We start from the raw sequence: 19,111 nt of genomic DNA, 5'->3' as shown, positions 1-19,111 counted from the left end.
TTATTGTTGAATTAAGCAAATACAATCAATGATGTGTAAATTAAATGATATAATTAGAGGACTAGAAAAATATGTTTTTCTACTATCTGTCATTTGATGTCAGCATACATTATTAGAGCAGATGGCCTCTGTGAGACCCAAAACCTTTTCCTGTTACTGGTGATTCAGACCTCTTCACTATAAATTCAGTTCTGTAACACACAAGGAAGTAATTGTTATCATTTCCTCCCTACACTGGTCTATTTTCATATGCATGGGCTTTCATTACAGTGCTATTAATGAAAATTTTTAATTCATAAAAAATGTTTTTATATGTTTTAATCTTCACTTTTGCAAACTTTGACACAAACATTTCAAATTAAACATAATCTTGTACTAAAGTGTTAATAGTGTGCAGACCTGCTTCTGGTGTCTTTTAGTCTTGTTCTCCATTTAGAGCTTTGGGAGTTTTATTTGTGTGTATCTGATATTTGAATAACAAATCAGTCAACAGCAGCTGTGTGAGGTCAGCACACACATGAACAAGTTGATCATTGACATGATAAAACCTGCAGGATGTGAAAGTTTTAAGCTTCCTGTCTGTGATCAGTAAACAGTGACAAAAACATTTTTCTGTCCAGGCTCCAGTGTCTTTTTCTACATTAACTGACTAAAAAGAATATTGTGTATAGATAAAAATAAAGAAACATTTTATATGAATTCTTCTCAAATGGCTTTCTTTAAACAATAAAACAACTCTCAGTTTCTCTTCACTTGAGCATACAGGACCTTTGGGCTGTCAGCAGTGTGTATTAGCTGTTTGTTGGCTCGGACACTTTGACCTGTGCATACACTGTATCCAGCTGCTGTCCGCTGTCCTGCACTGAGTCAGAGGACGGTTTAGATCCCAGTTTGGAGAAGTCAATCTCTCCATAATGGATGTCTTCTTCTCCTTTCTCTTCTTTTTCTTCTTCTGTTTTACTGGCTGGCTCTTCACCTGTTTGACTCTGCAAAAAATTTACCAAACAAGAAAAGTTATGAGGAGCTGGAGGGGGACCTTCATCTGGATTTGGAAAATGATTCATTCAACCTCTGACTTGGCTCTCACTTATATAAAGCAGTGAAGATCAGAACAATCTGCTGTCACTGTACGCAGCAACAAAACATCTTATATTGTGTCACAAAAGAGCTAAAAGATCAATTGTCCATTCTTTTGTGTGTTGTTCAGTCTCGGAGAGTGAATACTCATAATCTTCTACCACAGCAGGTTGCTAACATGATGTTTTGTCACATTTGTTGTGGTTCCAAAGTTCAGAATTTTCCCACCTGAGTTTGTTGTGGAGTTGGATTTGTCGACCGGAAACACTTCAAATACACAAGAATGCTGTAAAATAAAGGAAATAATGTAGATATAATAATGTAGAATGTAGAAACATTTTGATAACACTTGAAATTACAGCCAATATTTACTAATTGTTTAGTAAACAGCATATGAATTTAATACAAACACAAGTGAAGAAGACCAGAGGTTAGATAATGAAGGGGAAACAAATTTGTGTTTTAAACTTACTTGACCAATTACACTGTAAGAATTTTGTAAGTAAAGTAGAATTATTTTTGGGTAACGAGACAGGAACAGTGGAGAAAATGGAGTAATAGTGCTGATATTACAATTAAAGTATTTATGTTATTATTTTATGATCATGATCTATTTAAAAATGTTTTAAATGTGCTTTTATAGAGAGTGGCTAAGAATACAGTGCATATTTATAATATAGCTACATGATGTGCTCTCTGGTGGGAAGATCATGTCTTGAGTCCCCAATGTTCAAAATAGCACTACTGTGCTCCTACGTACTGAGCCACCATGTTAGTTTTGTTTTGACCATTGCAACTACAGCCTCTGGAGGGAAGAGCTCATAAGCCAACAAATGCCCTAATTAAATTGCCCTTTATTTTCTTTTTGGAGAGTGGGCAGTTGACCCTCCTTATCTAATGCCTTTATTATGGATGGTGGGAGGGCTGGGGGGATGGATGGCTACAGTGTGGAGGGGTGTTGGAGCCGGGAATTGAACCCCAGTCTCCCAGGGGAAAGGCTGGGGTTTGTTGTGTGGGGCCTGGGAGCTGGCTGCCTTGCTGGGGTTAGTATGTAGGAGCTGAGAGCTGGTTTTCCTATGGATTGTGCCACATGGTTTGCCTTTCTTTACAAAACAGCTGTGACATATCAATAGTAATTATTGTTCACACACTGTGTGATCACCTGTGTATGAATTGATACTACAGGCTGGACTGAAGTGACAAAAGATCAGAAACTTCAGAGAATCAAGGTAAGCTAAATCTAATATCCTATTTCAGCAAGCATGTTGTGGAAATTGTCTGACAACACTAAACACACATGAAACAATACACAAAACACTGCTGGGTTGAAGATTAAAAAATATTAACATACAATAAGGAGACAGAACACAAAAATTTGCATCAGTTTGTCTCACCGAACAAAGAGCAAACCTATTATAGTTGCAGAAGGAACAAAGAAGTGATTTGTGAATGGTCAATGTATCAGCTTATATGATTACAGCCAATGGCAAACAGCTATGAGGTATACATTTACATGCCCATGTATGCTAGATAAGAGCAACATCTCCCAAGGACACAGAAAGGCAAGGGCCCTATCTTATATGTAGCCTTTGACCCCTTAACCTGTCCTGTTTACTCCAAGACCGAGGATGTTACCTTATCTGAGCCTAAACCAGATGAAAAGAGAGGAGTGGTCCTCCTAAAACACATTCCCTCTCTCAAGGACATGCACACATTAACAGAGAAAATGATCATCATTGCACAACTCTGCACATTAAAATGATAAGCCAATCATTTGGTCTTTCATTACCTTTACACTTGACTCTAGCTAAGGACTTTAAAGGTGAAAGGTGGACTATTTTAAATAAATTAATGTGAAAACTTTGTGGGGTTCCCTCACTTTCACCTGATTGTGTGCCAGTGGAGGCTCTTAGTATAGGAGTTGGAGGACAGGCTTATTCAATCTGTTCCACTGTCACCATTATGTCCCTATACTCTGATTGCTCTCATTGGACAATGCATTACTTTGGTGTTTGTGGATGGCTTACTGCTTCATCTGGTGTAGTAAGTGTACCTTAGATCGATGCTACTAACTGATGTCACCATTGCTGGTGATTACATGAATTCACCTGGTGAGGGCAGCCTGATGTGCCTGGCTTGTGTCTTATTTGTCATGTTGCTGATTCCATTCCAGATATTTAAATAATTTTGTTTTCTCATTAAAAATTGTTTGAATGTTTTCTCAATGTCAACATTGTAAACATTGGTAGTTGTACCATAGATTATTAAAATGATGGATGACCACAATATACAATATATGATATTCAATCATTTTTGCCTGACCTGTAGAATACAATATGGTTCTTCATAGAACCCTCAGAAGACAAGAGGGTTCCTGGTGAAACCCTTGAAATATGAAAGGGTTCTTGGTGTAACTCCCTGTGTGGGTTCTAGATGAAACCCTTGAAATATGAAAGGGTTCTCGGTGGAACTCCCTGGGTGGGTTCTAGTTGAAACCCTTAGAAGGTGAAAAGGTTCTGGATAGAACCCCTTGTGGGGGTTCTTTCACAGACGGTTCTAGGTGTAACGCTTTATGTTGGGTTCTAGGTAGAACCTTCTGAAAGGGTTCCAGGTGGAACCTTTAAAAAAGTTGTTGCACCATTTTTTCTGTTTGGAGCTAGAACCTTCCAAATAAGGAGTGCAGGGTGTCTCCTTTCACACTCTGGAAACACGCCCCGCTACCTCGGACCTAAGCTAACGCTAGCTTACTGAGAACACCAAGCAGTGTGCACCTGGGCTGACGTTAGCGACTTCTGCCAAATTGTGCTAACAGGATATCATGATCAAGAAACATTAAACTTACTGAAATATTGCAACTTAGTCCAATCCAGTTCAAGTCCCAGAGCCGGGGAGAGCAGCAGGTGAGCAAACTGTCAATCACAGCTGTCAATCACACAGCAGACATCAAAGCCACTATAAGTCTTCAAATCTTATTAATGAAGCAATAATTTCCAAATCGACCACCAGCACACTTATCAGAGGACCTGAATTTAAAGATTGAGACCATAATGACTTGTTAAAAAATGATTGACTTAGTATTTCTAGAGAGAAGGTGACACTTTGAATGGGAGTCAATTGGAGCCAGGTACTTAAACATTGGCTTCAGCCTCAAGATACCGCCTGATCATACTCCTATTTCTCTCTCCCCATGTGTCCCATATCCTTACATTGGCCTTCCAAATAAAGGCAACACAACTGCGAAATCTTCAGTCAGGCTTTGGGGGGGACCAATTGATTATGTGGTATAAAATTAAACATACACAGCCAAATAAATAATGTAGGCCAATACAATATGTATACTTTTTTTCATAGATTTACATGTGGTATGAATGTCCAGGTTTATACTGTGAAACAGTTTGGATGAATCCTGAGCTCCATCACAGCTGTTGGGGCATTTTTTATTTGAAATAGCTAAAAGTCCAAACTCTCTCTCCTCTGCAGAGTTTCCTCTGTCCTGTCAAGTAATTACAGTTTTCAGTTTTGCTGTTTAAGTGCTATGTCTGTAGTGACATTACTGCATGCATGGAAGCATTTCCAATATACTGAATGCACCCCCTCTAATCATTAAAGTAAATCATTGAAGGAATAACATTTTGTTGTACAATAAGTTAGTTGTTGTCTGATTGGACAGATATGTCTATTATTATACACAAACAGGAGTTTCAGTGTTACTGTGTTCAGGGACTTGATGGTCAGTTCTTTACGGAGGTGAACTTTGTAATTCCTCAGATACACCTGACATATGCTTACATACTGGTCCATTTAAAGGGTCAGTTCACCCTTTGTTCCCTCGCTTACCTCCGTTTTATTTGTCCAGGTTTGGAAATTTCTGTTTCTGGGATTTTTGCCTTAATGGCAATACTGTGGCTCCTTAACAAACTTTGTTAGTGAGGTTAATATATGTGCTCTCTGCAATTTTTATTATGGACAAATCTCTGTGTTGAAATGTGAAGAAAAACCGGAAATACTGGAGACAGCCGCAGAAACTGCAGCTGTAAAAATAACTTTGCTGTCTGCATCCTTAAAACATCCGTTGCCTGTGTGCATGTATTATGTGCTGCACAATATATTTCTCCCCCTCCCTCCGACGCTACAAATAGGCTAAAGTTCCGCACTGTTACATCTGAATGATCAGCCCTAACAAAACCACTGCTTGTGTAGATGTGCGTGAACCTGTGTGGATCAGAGATCTGTGCATGGTGCACGAGAACAGACCCAAAACTATGGCACGTGCACTTGCGAGCCGCTGTTATACACTGTTGCTGGACATGAATACAAACGAGACACAGGAGGTTTTCTGTGAATGATACACATCCAGTGCATTTTGGAGACGGTTTAACACTGAATATTGAGGGAAACAAATTAGCTGTCTTTCAGCCTATGGGGGAATCTGATGTTGTGTCATTTACAAATACAGGAGGGGACAAAAGTCTTATGTTTCATATATTGGGGAGGACGTGACCCGCCCATCCTCCGCGGTGATTACACGCTTGCATTGAAAATTATTACTTCATTACTAAGGTCGGAATTGAATTTAAAAAAGGAATATAGGCTACCAGTCACAAAACCGAAACGAAATTGTCACATTGAGAGTGCTTGCTCATACTCACCCTCCTGAATCCCAATTATTGTATGAAAATAAGTGTTAGACATATGCAAGATAGGCATAACATGTTAGGCCTACAAAACTACTACTGTACCAATCATTTTGTCGCTCGGTCGCTTTAAATATTTCTGCCGCAAAGAATTGTGGGACAGATTTATCTCCTTTCGTTTCATAAAGGATTGTCAAGTGTACCCTATGCTAAAGGAGAGCACTAAAGCACCTTTCCTTAAAATTTAATTCCTTATTGTGGCTGCCACTTAGATACTTCTGGGTCATTTCACTCAGTCAGGAATCTTTCAGCAAAAAAGACTATTCAACCACAGCCTGGTACTTTACTGTGTCTTCTACGGCGACCTCTAGTGGGTAAATAGTAACTGAATACACAACTTCTTCTTGGAATAATAATTTGTGTCCAATATGTTTTTTCAACACCAAAAGTTCAATTACCTCATTAAGATCCTTAAAATGACATATACTCCTTATTCTTCATTAAATCAGATTCTATGAACATACAAATATATATTTTTCAATTCAGAAGTTTAACTGCTGAACACAAGATGTTTCCTACTTCACTGTAAAGTTCATTCTCATCACTGGAGGCTTCAAGTCTCCTGATCACACTTGTGTAAGTTGTTTACTGGACCATGATTGGCTCCAAACTAGTTGTGATATCATCAATCATGCTCGTAGGTACACGCTTTAAACTCAGATTTAAGGTGAGCACAGAGAAACTTCAGCCATGTCATGTTAGCTGCTTAAATGTGTGATACTCACCACACACAGACAACCAGGCAGATGAGTACGATGATCCCAATGATTCCTCCAAGAATCGCCCTCTGCTGAAAAGATTCATGAGGCATTTCTGGTCCTGCTTATAGACACAAAAACAATATAAGTAACTTAACAAAAACAAAGGTTGAATTTGGACATATCATAGCTGGTGCAACCACTTCTGAAGTCCCACATTAGAGTGGATTCAGTACAGTCCTGCATTTACCTTTAATAGTCAGATGGATCTCTGACGTCTGATTACCAAGATCATTTGTGGCCACACAGTGATAAACTCCTCCATCTGTCACATTGAAGCTGTAAAAGTCTCCTTCAGATACTTTCATGGGTCCATCTTTGCTGATGTTGAACCAGGTGAAGTTGGCAGCAGGTTTGGCTCTGCTGGAGCAGGTCAGGTTCACCCAGCTACCTGGTGACACCAAACCTGATGGACTGATCCTCGCTGAGGTGTCTTTGGGAGCATCTGAAGAAAATGTGATTATTTTTATTCCTTAAAAATCAGCTGACATCCCATGAATCATCATGTTTTGACAGGATCCAATAACAAACTCTGGTTGCCTTACATGAAACACTGAGAGTCACTTTTTCCTCTGCTGACTTAGCATTTTGTCCTTCATTCACAGAGTAGTTGGAAGAACAGGTGATGTTGTATCCATCGTGCTTGTCAGACAGAGTGACGGTCGTCTGGATTTTAGTCGTAAAGGTTCGATCTGCGTTTTCCTCTATTTTGTTGTGAGCGTCTTGTTGGAGATTCCAGGTGAGTTTAGGGGGGGAGTGTGGACAGGGAGTGAAAGCTGAGCAGGTTATAGTGACAGACTCCTTCTCCTTCAGCTCACCTGAGATTTCAATTCTGGGGCTCGGAGGAGAATCTGTGGTTTAAAATCAAACACAGACTTTACTTTACTTTACATGTCAGTGTTAGTTATTTTACAGAAAAACTGAAACTAAATTGAATGTTTCACCCTAACTTTCATCAATTTGTAAAAAACACATCATGGGACATGAATCTGTCAGAGGTTGTTGAGTATCGTGAGCATCTATTGAGACAGTAACTGTCAGAATCCGCAGTTTAAGCAAACTAAGACTGGTTCATTTAGACTTTGTGCCTCAATGAATGTGGACACATGACTGATTACCTATTTCTTGCAAAAACAGTAGATGAAGACAATTTTGTAACTATTGTTGTATAGTTGTGCTGACAATATTAATAAAGATTTCTTCATATATATATATAAATATTCAGATATTATTCAATTGTGAGTCAGGACATTCAAACCAATGACTATCTGTTCACAGGCTGGTTTCTCTCACATTTCACCACAGCTGAGTTTTCTTTGTAGTCTACATCAGATATTTAATTTCACAGTAAAGGTTAGGGCCATGGTGTTTGCTGTTCAGGCCAAAGCTGCAACTGATTTCCTTTTTATTCTAAACAACAATATGACTGAAAAAAAGAAAACTCTCTTACCTTTGACTGTTATTTGAACAGGATCACAAACAGCTGTTGCCCTCAATTCATTGCCCTCAATTCTGAAGTAGTATCTGTCTGTATATGTTGTGTTTAAACTGGAAAACAGAGTGGTGCAGTCATTCTGACTCAGGTTTCCAGTAATGTTCATTGGATAGGTGTTAACTGTCTTACTACTGTTGAAAATCACATTGTTTGGATAGAGTGCAAATCTGTGGTCATTTTTAATCCACAGTCCAAAGGTTGTTCTGCTGCCATCAAATGTTTGTCCCGGTGCAGCACCAAAGTTACACGGGATTTGCAAACAAGATCCACTCAGTGCTTCAATCTCCAGCGGTGCAGTAATGAAGAGGTGTGGAATATGAGGACAAGCAGCCAAAGCACCTGTGAGATCAGAGTCATGATTAACATAAAGTAGAAAAATCTCCATGATGAGATGGTTCATGATACAATAAATACAGTTCAGCAGCTGAATGTTGCATGTTTTCTTGTCCTGTTAACAGTTTTAAAATAAAACATTTGACGTTGCAGTCAGGATGTGAACAGTTGTAAGAAGTTTCTGGTCTTTCTGCTTTGTTTCAGAGTGTAAATGATTTAAGTTAATGTCTCCAAATAAAACTGAGTGAACAAATAGCTCACCTGTAAGAAAGAAGACACTCAGTAACATGTTGTCTGTCAACATCTTTGTAGACAGGGCTGCCATGAATCTCATCACCTGGATTTACAAACACAATAAAGCAGTTACATTAAATTTTTTTTAAGTGATGTTATTGAGCTTCCAAAGCTCAATCATTAGTTGATTACTATAAAAAGTGATGGAGTAGTCACTGATTTTTGAGGTTAAGCTCAAACCAGAACAAATAAAATATTAAATCACGTATTAGTGCAGTTCTTGAAGAATATCAAAATAATGTCACTCCCTGGATTAAACTAAAAAGCAAAAACAGTAAAAAAAAAAAAAAAAAGATTGCCTTACCAATCAAGCTGCATCAAAAATGGGGCAATGAGATTTTATACTAAAAATGGTTCAATTTGAGATGCACTGCAACTGACCAAATGAACTTCCCTCTTGAAATTGACATGAATTTAAATCAACTTCCTATGTCTCAATACTACTGACTATAGAGCAAGTCCGGTTGGTGCGGGCTACTTACTGTATTTGCCATGGACACATAGGCTCTCCAGTTGTCAATTAAACCATTCACATGTGCTCATGTCAAGGCAAATAATACTGTTTTACAAAAGCCAAAAACAGGAAACACTCTTTAATCAAACCCTCGAATCAGATTTGGTCATGTACAATGTACAGTTGTTCATTTAAACTAATGATTTCATACAATGTCCCATTGTTTCAGCTTCCTCCTGCCTGCATGTCAGTCATATGCTCAGTCCTTTTGCTCTTCCTAAATTTGCCAGTCTTCCGCTTCTCTATTGCTAATCTTTTAATGTCAGGTTCCAAAGAAATACAGCAAATGAGTCCAACATTCAAACAAATATAAGCTTTACTGAGGATATCTGAACATATATAGTGGGAGTTTATTTTATGAGAAAAAGTAAAATTATATCAAAAACAGCAATTGGAAAATGACATCATAAAAACTGTTAAAATAGATGGAATAGGAGAATATGACATTGACATCATAATAAATGAACACCTCTGCTCACTCTTTAGTATTAGAGAAGACAATAATTAGATAAAAAGTTACATCAATAACTGGTCAAATAATCTAATTAAACATCCAAGGGCCACTGATTGATTGACATTGATTGTCTTGCCATTTTAGGCAAGATACAGCAACCTCACTGTCAGTGGTGAAAGTAACAGAGTACAATTTTACGTGCAATTTTGAGGTACTTGCACTTTACTTGAGTATTTCAATTTTATGATACGTTATACTTTTACTCCACTACATTTCAGAGGGAAATATTGAACTTTCTACTCTACTACATTTATCTGAGTCATTTTGATGATTGAGAGCAATTACTTTTGTATGAGTCTACACATTGTTTTCTATATAAATCCTGCATAGTACATACCTTTAGCGATGAAACCAGTGGTTTTCAACCTTTTTGGCTTTTGACGTCTTATAAAAAGCGGTGTGTAGTCAGGGTCAAATTTCAGATGTCTATGAGTTGTTAACAGCTCCACCAAATAGTGATTTTTCCCTCTAATCTTCTCACATAGTTTCATTTCAATAAATGATCCACTATTTCACCAAAAATCAAAGATTGGAGAAAAAGTCAAAAAACTGAAAACAGATGTGTGTATCAGAACTTTGTTTTTTCTTCTTTCTTCTCCCATTAATTATCTCACGACCCCACAGATTTATCTGGTGACCCTTTGGAGCGGCCCGACCCCTAGATTGGCAACCACTGGACTAAACTAGCAAACTGTATTTAAAGTAGTTGAAAATAGCTCCACATCCAGCAGCTACAAAAGTAACATGCTGCTTACACACTGATGCTTCAGTATTAATAATCTAATGATGTCATATATAATAATATATCAGTCAGAGGCACCAAACCACTACTTTCACTGCCATACTTTAACTACATCAAGTTGCTAATACTAGCAGGACTTTAACTTGTAATGGAATATTTTTACATTGCTGTATTGGTACTTTTACTTGAGTAAAGGATCTGAATACTTCTTCCACCACTGTTCACTGTCCAGCTAAAATCTAGAGTCGACAACATGGTGAAAACAGCAATGAAAATGATCAGGGGAAAGAAGAATACCCATCCCTCCTTTCTGTCTATGAGGAACAGACAAGCACAGGATACTAAGAGGCCCATCACAAATGTTAAACTCTGAGCATGAACTGTTACTCTCTGGGAGATGCTGTAGAGCCACCAACCATTCCTTTCTCCATAAGACTGCTGAACAAACAACCTGCGTGACTTTTAATCTATCTATTGCACAGTTATTTATTTATATGGACTAGGATGTATACCCAGTGCAATATGGTTTCATGTGTAATACTGACACTTAGTGAGTGCAATACTATTTAACTTGTTTTCCTTAATCGGACATCTAATTTATAGACTTTGCCTCCTTTGCACATCTGTTTTTACATTTTCATTGTTCTAATTCTTTCATATATGCTCTGCCACTTTATTTACCACTAGTTACGTGCTTTATTATTTTAGGTATAGTATAAACTCTATGTACTGAGGTACAATAGTGTATTTTCTATGTTTCTGTCCGGTGTCTTGTACATATGGAGATCATGAATCTATATTGTGTGCACCTTGTATTTTATATGCAGCTGTATGCAACACTTGAGCCGGGACAATAAAGTGTATCTTATCTTATCATATCTTATATTTAAAAAGCTTGTGCAGTTAAGGGATGCCAAAACAATAATCTCTGTCTCTACATGGGTCACAGTGCAGCCCAGTGGTCAAATATTGTATAACCAGTCTGGTCACTGCAGCAGGTTAATTTGACAGTGCTAAAGAAAGTCTGCTAATAGGTCACATGAAGTAGCTGAACTGCTACTCATATGAAGATAAACAAAAACATACAACACACACACTTCTTCATTCGATGTTTATTATACTTCAGTACAGTTTAGTATAGATCAGATTTTAAAAATGTTGTGGGCTGCATTTTTATATTTGAGTTTTATTTTTCTTATCTCAATAGTATATTTTTGCTGTATTTGCATTTTGTTTATTATTATAGTTGAGAATCAAGTGAAGATTACTGTTTAAATTTCTCAATGCCTTGAAAGCACAGGCTAGAAATAGTGTGGCTGTGTTCTAGAAAATGTTTTCTTACAGAAGAAGTTGGATCCTGTCTCCTATTAGTGCTTTTATGCTCTGAAATCTGAATTTTCTATTGTCGTTTTGTCTTCCCCGCATACATGAAGCCAGATGGGTATTTCAGCATGTAAACAACCCCATTGGTAGAACAAGTAACACGTTCCTTTACATTACAAGTCTGTCCTGAACAGGGATGGCTGAACTCTTTAGTGCAGGTTGTGTTATTGCAATGACATATGAATTCAGATTATCATGGACTTTAGGGCAGATTCTCAAATCTAAAGAAACTACAATGTCTTTAGGATTTTTGCCTCTCTTGTATGCAAAAAGGGGCAGGTGTCTAAACAAATGTCCAACTCTTTCATCAGAACTCATAATAGGCCAAAAACAAGAAGTGAGAACACATGAATGACTTCTGTTTGACTTCCTAGCAATCAATCCATTGAGAAGGGGAAACCCTTGCTTGAAACTTTTAAGAGCCACTGATTTTGTATCAAAGTCTCTCTCAGAGGAGCAAATTCTTTGCAATCTGTAAAACTAGTTTAAAGGAAGACCTTCTTTCAATGGTCTTGGGTGAAAACTACTTGTAGTCAATAAAGTGTTCCTGTCAGTGGGTTTGGTGTAAATAGATTGCAGTTTGTGACCGTCTTTGATTAATATAACATCTAAAAAGTTGATTCATGTGAAAGGTGAGAGTTGGCCTCAAGCTGTTCAAATACATTTTGATTTCTTCCAGTTTTTCCAAATTACCATTAAACACTAGAAAAATATCATCAATGTAACTGCCTCAAAATTTGATGTATTGATTGTTAGAGTTATCGTTGTATATACAATCCATTTTAGATTTCCTCAAGAACAGATTTGCATACTTGGGGGTCATGCATGATCCCATAGCAGTTCCATGTGTTTGTAGAAAATAGTACTTATCAAAATGAAAGTAATTCTTGGTCAAAACCATCTCAGTTAGCTGAACAACAAAATCTACAGGCAACATTTGGTTCCCATCATTGGACAGATAGTATGGCAAAGCATTCAACCTATCCACAAATGGTCACTAAGAAATGGTTCCCATCAATATTTATTTCACCACATTTTTGCAACATGTCAGTAGTGTCTTTAATGTAGGAGGGCAAAGCTTTCATAAGGGTCTTAAAATGTGAATCCACAAAGATAAGTTTTCTGTTAGGAAACCATTACTAAATATAGTGGGTCTGTGAGGTGGATTTACCAATTATTTATGTATTTTTGGGAGTCCATATAACACAGGAATGCCTGGATGTTCAACAGTCAAAAAGATCAAAAATATTTTGATTGATCCACTTATTTTCAAGCCCTACAGACAAAACACTGATGTCATTTTGACATGTTGGATCATGAGAAAGTGGGCAAAAGTACTGTAAATCTCCTAACTGTTGTTTCATAGTGAGATAGTCTACAGAGTGTGGAAGCATCCTGCTCAACTCGTCTGCATTTACTCCACTTTGTGGAGTGAAAGTACTTTTTACTCTAAAGGCATCAGAACGCAGTCACACAATTTCTAGTCTATGCTTTCAAGGCACTGAGAAAGTGAATTGCAATAAGCAAGGTGGCAACCTGGATCTATTGCTTTTGACATCTGAAGCTCTTTGGATACATAAATTAAACACACTATCACCACATGGACTGAATGCAGAGCTATACTTGAGGTGTGTCCTTGAAAGCTAAGTTATTATTTAGCTAACTGTCATTATTTAGCTTTGATACAATTTGTTGGAAATTATACTGGAACTAGATATTTTTCTTCTTCTCTACTTCTTCTTCTTCTTCTTCTTCTTTTGACTGGATTGATTTGTTTGGATTTAACGCAAGATAGTGCTATAATATATAAAGCAAACACAGGTAACAATACAGTTGACACAGACGATGGCTCAATTAAAGAATGATGTAATTATCAAATATCAGTGGCGGTTTTTAAACTCTGAAATGTTGATATCAGTATCAACTTTGTAAAAGCCTGTATCCACCGGACTCTACTTGAAATAAATGATTTGGATGGCTGATGGCTGTGTAAACATGTAAGCTAATAGTTAGAGTTAAATCAGATAATAGCGCAACTGTAACTTCCCTTCATTTATCAGGGGCCCACAGGCTGCGTGAAAATAAAGTGAGTGTGAAGTAAAGTTGTTTCATCTATTTTTAGATTTCTTTCCATTGCTAATAACAGCCCCTCTTTACAAAATGTTGCCACAGAGAAATATGTCCACTGAGAAAAGGGAAGTACAATCTAACTAATTATCAAGCAACTGTTGTAGCTAGCATTTTGACGATACTTCAAACAAAAAACAGTCATAATAATGGTTTAAATTGACCATTTGCACGGTACATAGTATATCGAAGGACATGAAATGGTTGCTGAATTTTATCCCAGATAAAAAAACACACAAGCCACAAGTTCAAATTATAACTATTTTATTTATCTCCTATAAATAAAAAGTAATAATAGTTCATAGACAGTTATGCCGTGATACTCAATATGTGACTTGCAAACACAATGACAGTTTTTAAAAACATTATTTATTTAAAGTTGTAAACCATCACATTCTTTTAAAGCAACTCCCCTTCTTAAAATTCTCTGTTTCACACCAGGAAAATGCATTATACAACAGGTTTCCCGTGTTACAAGGAATGACTAACAACTTCTGCAAAGCTGCACTGAAACGTGAACTCTAAAGAGAATCAGACGTGAAAAATGAGAAGTGAGATCACATGATTTCAACCCACTTAAACCACTGATACAGAAAGAAATATCAGTCTCACTTTGACTGCTAAACCAAACCCCAAGACTACCTCACAATGACAACAATTCCACTGGGTTTATGTTCAGAAATCAGTTAGATTGCACATGACCTTAAGACAGGAAGCCTGCAGAAATATAACCAATCATATCCTGTGAGTAATCTAGAAGAGGGAGGCAACCTAAACTTATCAATTTTCAAACACCAGATGAGATGAAGCAAATACTTAATACAGTTTTACTCCCTGTTTTATGTGTCATCGCCTTACATTAAAAAAGTCACAACTTGTATAATGTATTTATTGCTACTATCTTTGTTTCTGAGCATAATATAAAACTTTTTCTTTTTTAAAATGGCTTGTGATTAAATGGTATGATTTAATGTTTACAAAAGAAGATGTATTTTCACTAGCTGCATGCCAAACCTGTTATTAAAATGCAATGAATAAATAATTTAAATGCAGAAACAATGCTTCATCTTCACTTTAGCAGCAATTAAAACACAAATGCACATAATTTAGGGGCCTATACACACCACACATACTGCTAAAAGAAAAAAACAGAAAATGTCATTCACTTGAAAAATAATCATGTGGAGGTTTTGAGTTTCTTTGCATTGACCTAATGATAACAACAACAACAACAACAACAACAATAATGATGATGATAATAATAATAATAATAATAATAATAATAATAATAATAATAATAATAATAATAATAATAATAATAATAATAATAATAATAATAAAAGGATATTGTATGAATAAGCCATGTAAATACACTTATTTTTTCCTCACTTCAGCATAGATGTCATCAGTCTGTGTTGAGTTTATTGGCTTGGATACTTTGACCTGTGCATACACTGTATCCTGCTGCTGTCCGCTGTGCTGCACTGAGGAACAGGAAGGTTCAAGTCTCCACTTGGAGAAGTCGATTTCTCCGTAACTGATGACTTCTTCTGTTGCTCTGATTCGTTCTTGAAAAGGTGGCCCTTCCCCTGTTAGGCTCTGTGAAAAATGGACCAAATAAAGAATGCTGTGAGGAGCTGGAGGACTGAACTGAACACTTCCTCAAATTCAACTCATTCAACAGTGGAGTGTTCGTGTGTATTGCTAACAGGATGTTTCACAATATTTCCTGTGTTTTTTCATATTTACTTGATAATGAGGAAGCTGTTCAGTCCAGTCTAAATCTTACAAGTACAGTCACTATGACTAGTTTGAAACATGTTCAAAACAAAGTTCTGTACTGTACATTTCAGTATTTTCTCACCTGTGTCTGTTGTGAAGTTGGACGTGTTGACTTGAACCACCTGAAAGACATATAATACAATAATACAATAACAATAAATACGTAACAGCAAGTCTATAAAAGTCAATTAAAGTTTGCCAAATGCATAAAGACTCTAATATGATATTTTATGTAACTGGTAAATAAGGTTTCTTCTATTACATTTCAAATCATTACAGATATCCAGTGATTTGCATAATTTAAACACCCATTTATGGGATTGTGTTGTGTGATATTGACAAACTCAAGAAAAAGAGAATAGTGTTACCTACATACAAATGAAAATCTGTTTTCTGCTTGTGCAAAATGTGACTTTGTGGCAGCATGTAGACACAACAATAATGACCCAAATATAGAACCATGGAGAACTACACAAATGAATTTCCAGTAACAGAAATTTTGAAGATATGAATTTCAAACAGACTGTGATTCCCTCCGATGTTTAAGACATTCAGTCAAAGTAATATAATAATCAGTGATGTCAAAGTAAAATGTGAAAAATCTAATACTAACAATGAACCAGAAAAATTAAAAATAAGTACAGAGTAGAGATAATAGTTTTTGGTGGAATAAATCATTCCATTATATCAATCACACTTAGCTTATGATCTGGATGTCACATTGATTTGAGATACTTACCAAACGACAGCAACCACACTGATGAGTACGATCACTCCAATGATCCCTCCAACAACTGGCTCCCATTGTGTAGAGCTATACAGCTGTTTTCCTTCTACAGAAACAAAACCATTAAAAGTGACGTCAAGTCAGTAATCATGGCTGTCACGCAGCTTTCATGTAAAAGTCACAATTGTCTCATTTTTCCTCCTTTCATCTTCTGTGGATTAAAACTTTCTATCAAGGCTCCTCTCATTCACAAATCTCTGTCCTATTTTCTTGGGCCTGCAATTTATGAAGATGCGATGCTCTCATGTCCTATCGACAACCCTTTTTTTGTAAATATTGTATTTAACTTCCCACTGATCTCTACATTAGCGAATAAAGTTCCTAACAATAACTACTCCTACAGTATTCCACTATTGGATTCAGTACAGTCCTGCATTTACCTTTAATAATCAGATGGATCTCTGACATCTGATTACCAAGATCATTTGTGGCCACACAGTGATAAACTCCTCCATCTGTCACATTGAAGCTGTAAAAGTCTCCTTCAGATACTTTCATGGGTCCATCTTTGCTGATGTTGAACCAGGTGAAGTTGGCAGCAGGTTTGGCTCTGCTGGAGCAGGTCAGGTTCACCCAGCTACCTGGTGACACCAAACCTGATGGACTGATCCTCGCTGAGGTGTCTTTGGGAGCATCTGAAGAAAATGTGATTATTTTTATTCATTAAAAATCAGCTGACATCCCATGAATCATCATGTTTTGACAGGATCCAATAACAAACTCTGGTTGCCTTACATGAAACATTAAGAGTCACTTTTTCCTCTGCTGACTTAGCATTTTGTCCTTCATTCACAGAGTAGTTGGAAGAACAGGTGATGTTGTATCCGTCGTGCTTGTCAGACAGAGTGATGGTCGTCTGGATTTTAGTCGTAAAGGTTCGATCTGCATTTTCCTCTATTTTGTTGTGAGCGTCTTGTTGGAGATTCCAGGTGAGTTTAGGAGGGGAGTGTGGACAGGGAGTGAAAGCTGAGCAGGTTATAGTGACAGACTCCTTCTCCTTCAGCTCACCTGAGATTTCAATTCTGGGGCTCGGAGGAGAATCTGTGGTTTAAAATCAAACACTACACTTTACACTTACACAACTTTACACTAAAGAGTACAGTAAATGTCTAAATGTGGTTTTTTCAAGTTTAATGTTGGGCTTTATCGGCCGGTTTGTCAGTGGTCAACATAAAATTTGACCCTCATTGTGAGACATTGAAACATGTCCCAAATTTTAAGATTTTGTCTTCCGCTAAAAAAAAAAAAATACAAAGGAGTGAAAACTCTCTTACCTTTGACTGTTATTTGAATAGGAGTACAAGGAGCTGTTGCTATGAATGGTCTGTTCTCAATTCTGAAGAAGTATTTGTCTGTATACGTTGTGATTAAACTGGAAAACAGAGTGGTGCAGTCATTCTGACTCAGGTTTCCAGTAATGTTCATTGGATAGGTGTTAACTGTCTTACTACTGTTGAAAATCACATTCTCTGGATGGGGTGCAAATCTAGAGTCCTTTTTAATCCACACTCCAAAGGTTGTTCTGCTGCCATCAAATGTTTGTCCCGGTGCAGCACCAAAGTTACACGGGATTTGCAAACAAGATCCACTCAGCGCTTCAATTTTCCATGGCACAGTAATGAAGAGGTCTGAATCAGGACAAACAGCCAAAGCACCTGTGAGATCAGGGTCATGATTAACATAAAGTAGAAAAATCTCCATGATGAGATGGTTCATGATGCAATAAATACAGTTCAGCAGCTGTATGTTGCATTTTGATCTCTTTTATATGACATTTTACTTTTGAGAATAGTTGGAAAGTTGTTCTGTCTGCACTGGTATTTCTGTTAAATAAAGTTAAATGATTTGAGTTAATGTCTCCAAATAAAACTGACTGAACAAACGGCTCACCTGCTAGAAAGAAGACATTCAGTAACACGTTGTCTGTCAACATAGTTACAGCAAGAAACTTGTTCCCTGGATTTGCAAACACAATAAAACTGTTAGTTTTTCAGTTTTTGTTTTTTTACAGCAACACTTTGAAATCAGTTAAAATTTAAAATGTAAATGATACAACTTTGTGTTCATGTTCATGTCAGTTTAAGTAAAACAATTAAACAAACACAAACATAATACATCTTTCAGTGAAGTACATGAAGAACAAGAACAATAACTCTCATCTTTAAGGAGCCAAAAAGTAAAATGTTCCTTACCGAGTGAAATGAGGCAATTTGTGAGTTTTGGCAAATTTGCAATGAACAAAGTATCAACTTCCCTGTTCAGCTAAACTTCTCTAAGTTCACTTTGTCTGCAAAGCTTCTAAATATCATCTGACCTCAGAGAGTAAAACACTGCATACAAAAAGTTTTCATGTGGCTGATAGCCTGTGAAGAAGGAAGTCAGATATTGTGAAAATATCTGACAAAGGTCCAATTCATTGCAAGCCTTTATGCTTAGTCTTCTTAATTATTTATATGTATAGAATATATCACATGAATCACATTAATGACACAATTAATAAGCTAAAAATATAACATCATGTTTTTTGCACAGTTACCACAGTGTCTTTGCTGACTTCTGCGCTGTAAATGTCACATTAAAAAAATCCATTGTCTGCAGCTATCATCAACCT

At 36.9% G+C, this 19,111-nt stretch overlaps 2 protein-coding genes across 3 annotated transcripts; both read right to left on the bottom strand.

The window, feature by feature from the left end:
* Positions 1-303: 303 nt before the first annotated feature.
* Positions 304-8,708, bottom strand: LOC122972614 (cell adhesion molecule 3-like). 2 transcript variants are annotated; one of them, XM_044339852.1, is made up of 7 exons: positions 8,619-8,708; positions 7,980-8,363; positions 7,075-7,380; positions 6,720-6,974; positions 6,497-6,593; positions 1,306-1,363; positions 304-986 (listed from the first exon to the last, which is right to left on the bottom strand). In XM_044339852.1, exons 1-7 carry the CDS (start codon positions 8,689-8,691, stop codon positions 792-794), a joined length of 1,368 nt encoding a protein of 455 aa, XP_044195787.1. In that variant the 5' UTR covers positions 8,692-8,708; the 3' UTR covers positions 304-791. The 2 variants fall into 2 exon arrangements, with proteins under 2 accessions (XP_044195787.1, XP_044195788.1); XM_044339853.1 differs by having other exon boundaries at positions 6,497-6,590.
* Positions 8,709-15,278: 6,570 nt separating this feature from the next.
* Positions 15,279-18,795, bottom strand: LOC122972673 (myeloid cell surface antigen CD33-like). The gene is made up of 8 exons (XM_044339917.1): positions 18,693-18,795; positions 18,391-18,456; positions 17,775-18,155; positions 17,236-17,541; positions 16,881-17,135; positions 16,453-16,546; positions 15,796-15,835; positions 15,279-15,530 (listed from the first exon to the last, which is right to left on the bottom strand). The coding sequence occupies exons 2-8, from the start codon at positions 18,431-18,433 to the stop codon at positions 15,306-15,308; spliced, it is 1,344 nt and encodes a 447-aa protein (XP_044195852.1). The 5' UTR covers positions 18,434-18,456; positions 18,693-18,795; the 3' UTR covers positions 15,279-15,305.
* Between the last annotated feature and the right edge of the window lie 316 nt (positions 18,796-19,111).

Source organism: Thunnus albacares, chromosome 21 (genome assembly GCF_914725855.1).
Source record: "Thunnus albacares chromosome 21, fThuAlb1.1, whole genome shotgun sequence".
In the NCBI taxonomy this organism is placed as follows: domain Eukaryota; kingdom Metazoa; phylum Chordata; class Actinopteri; order Scombriformes; family Scombridae; genus Thunnus; species Thunnus albacares.
Note: the sequence above shows the minus strand (reverse complement) of the source record. Positions and strands in the feature narration are given on the sequence as shown.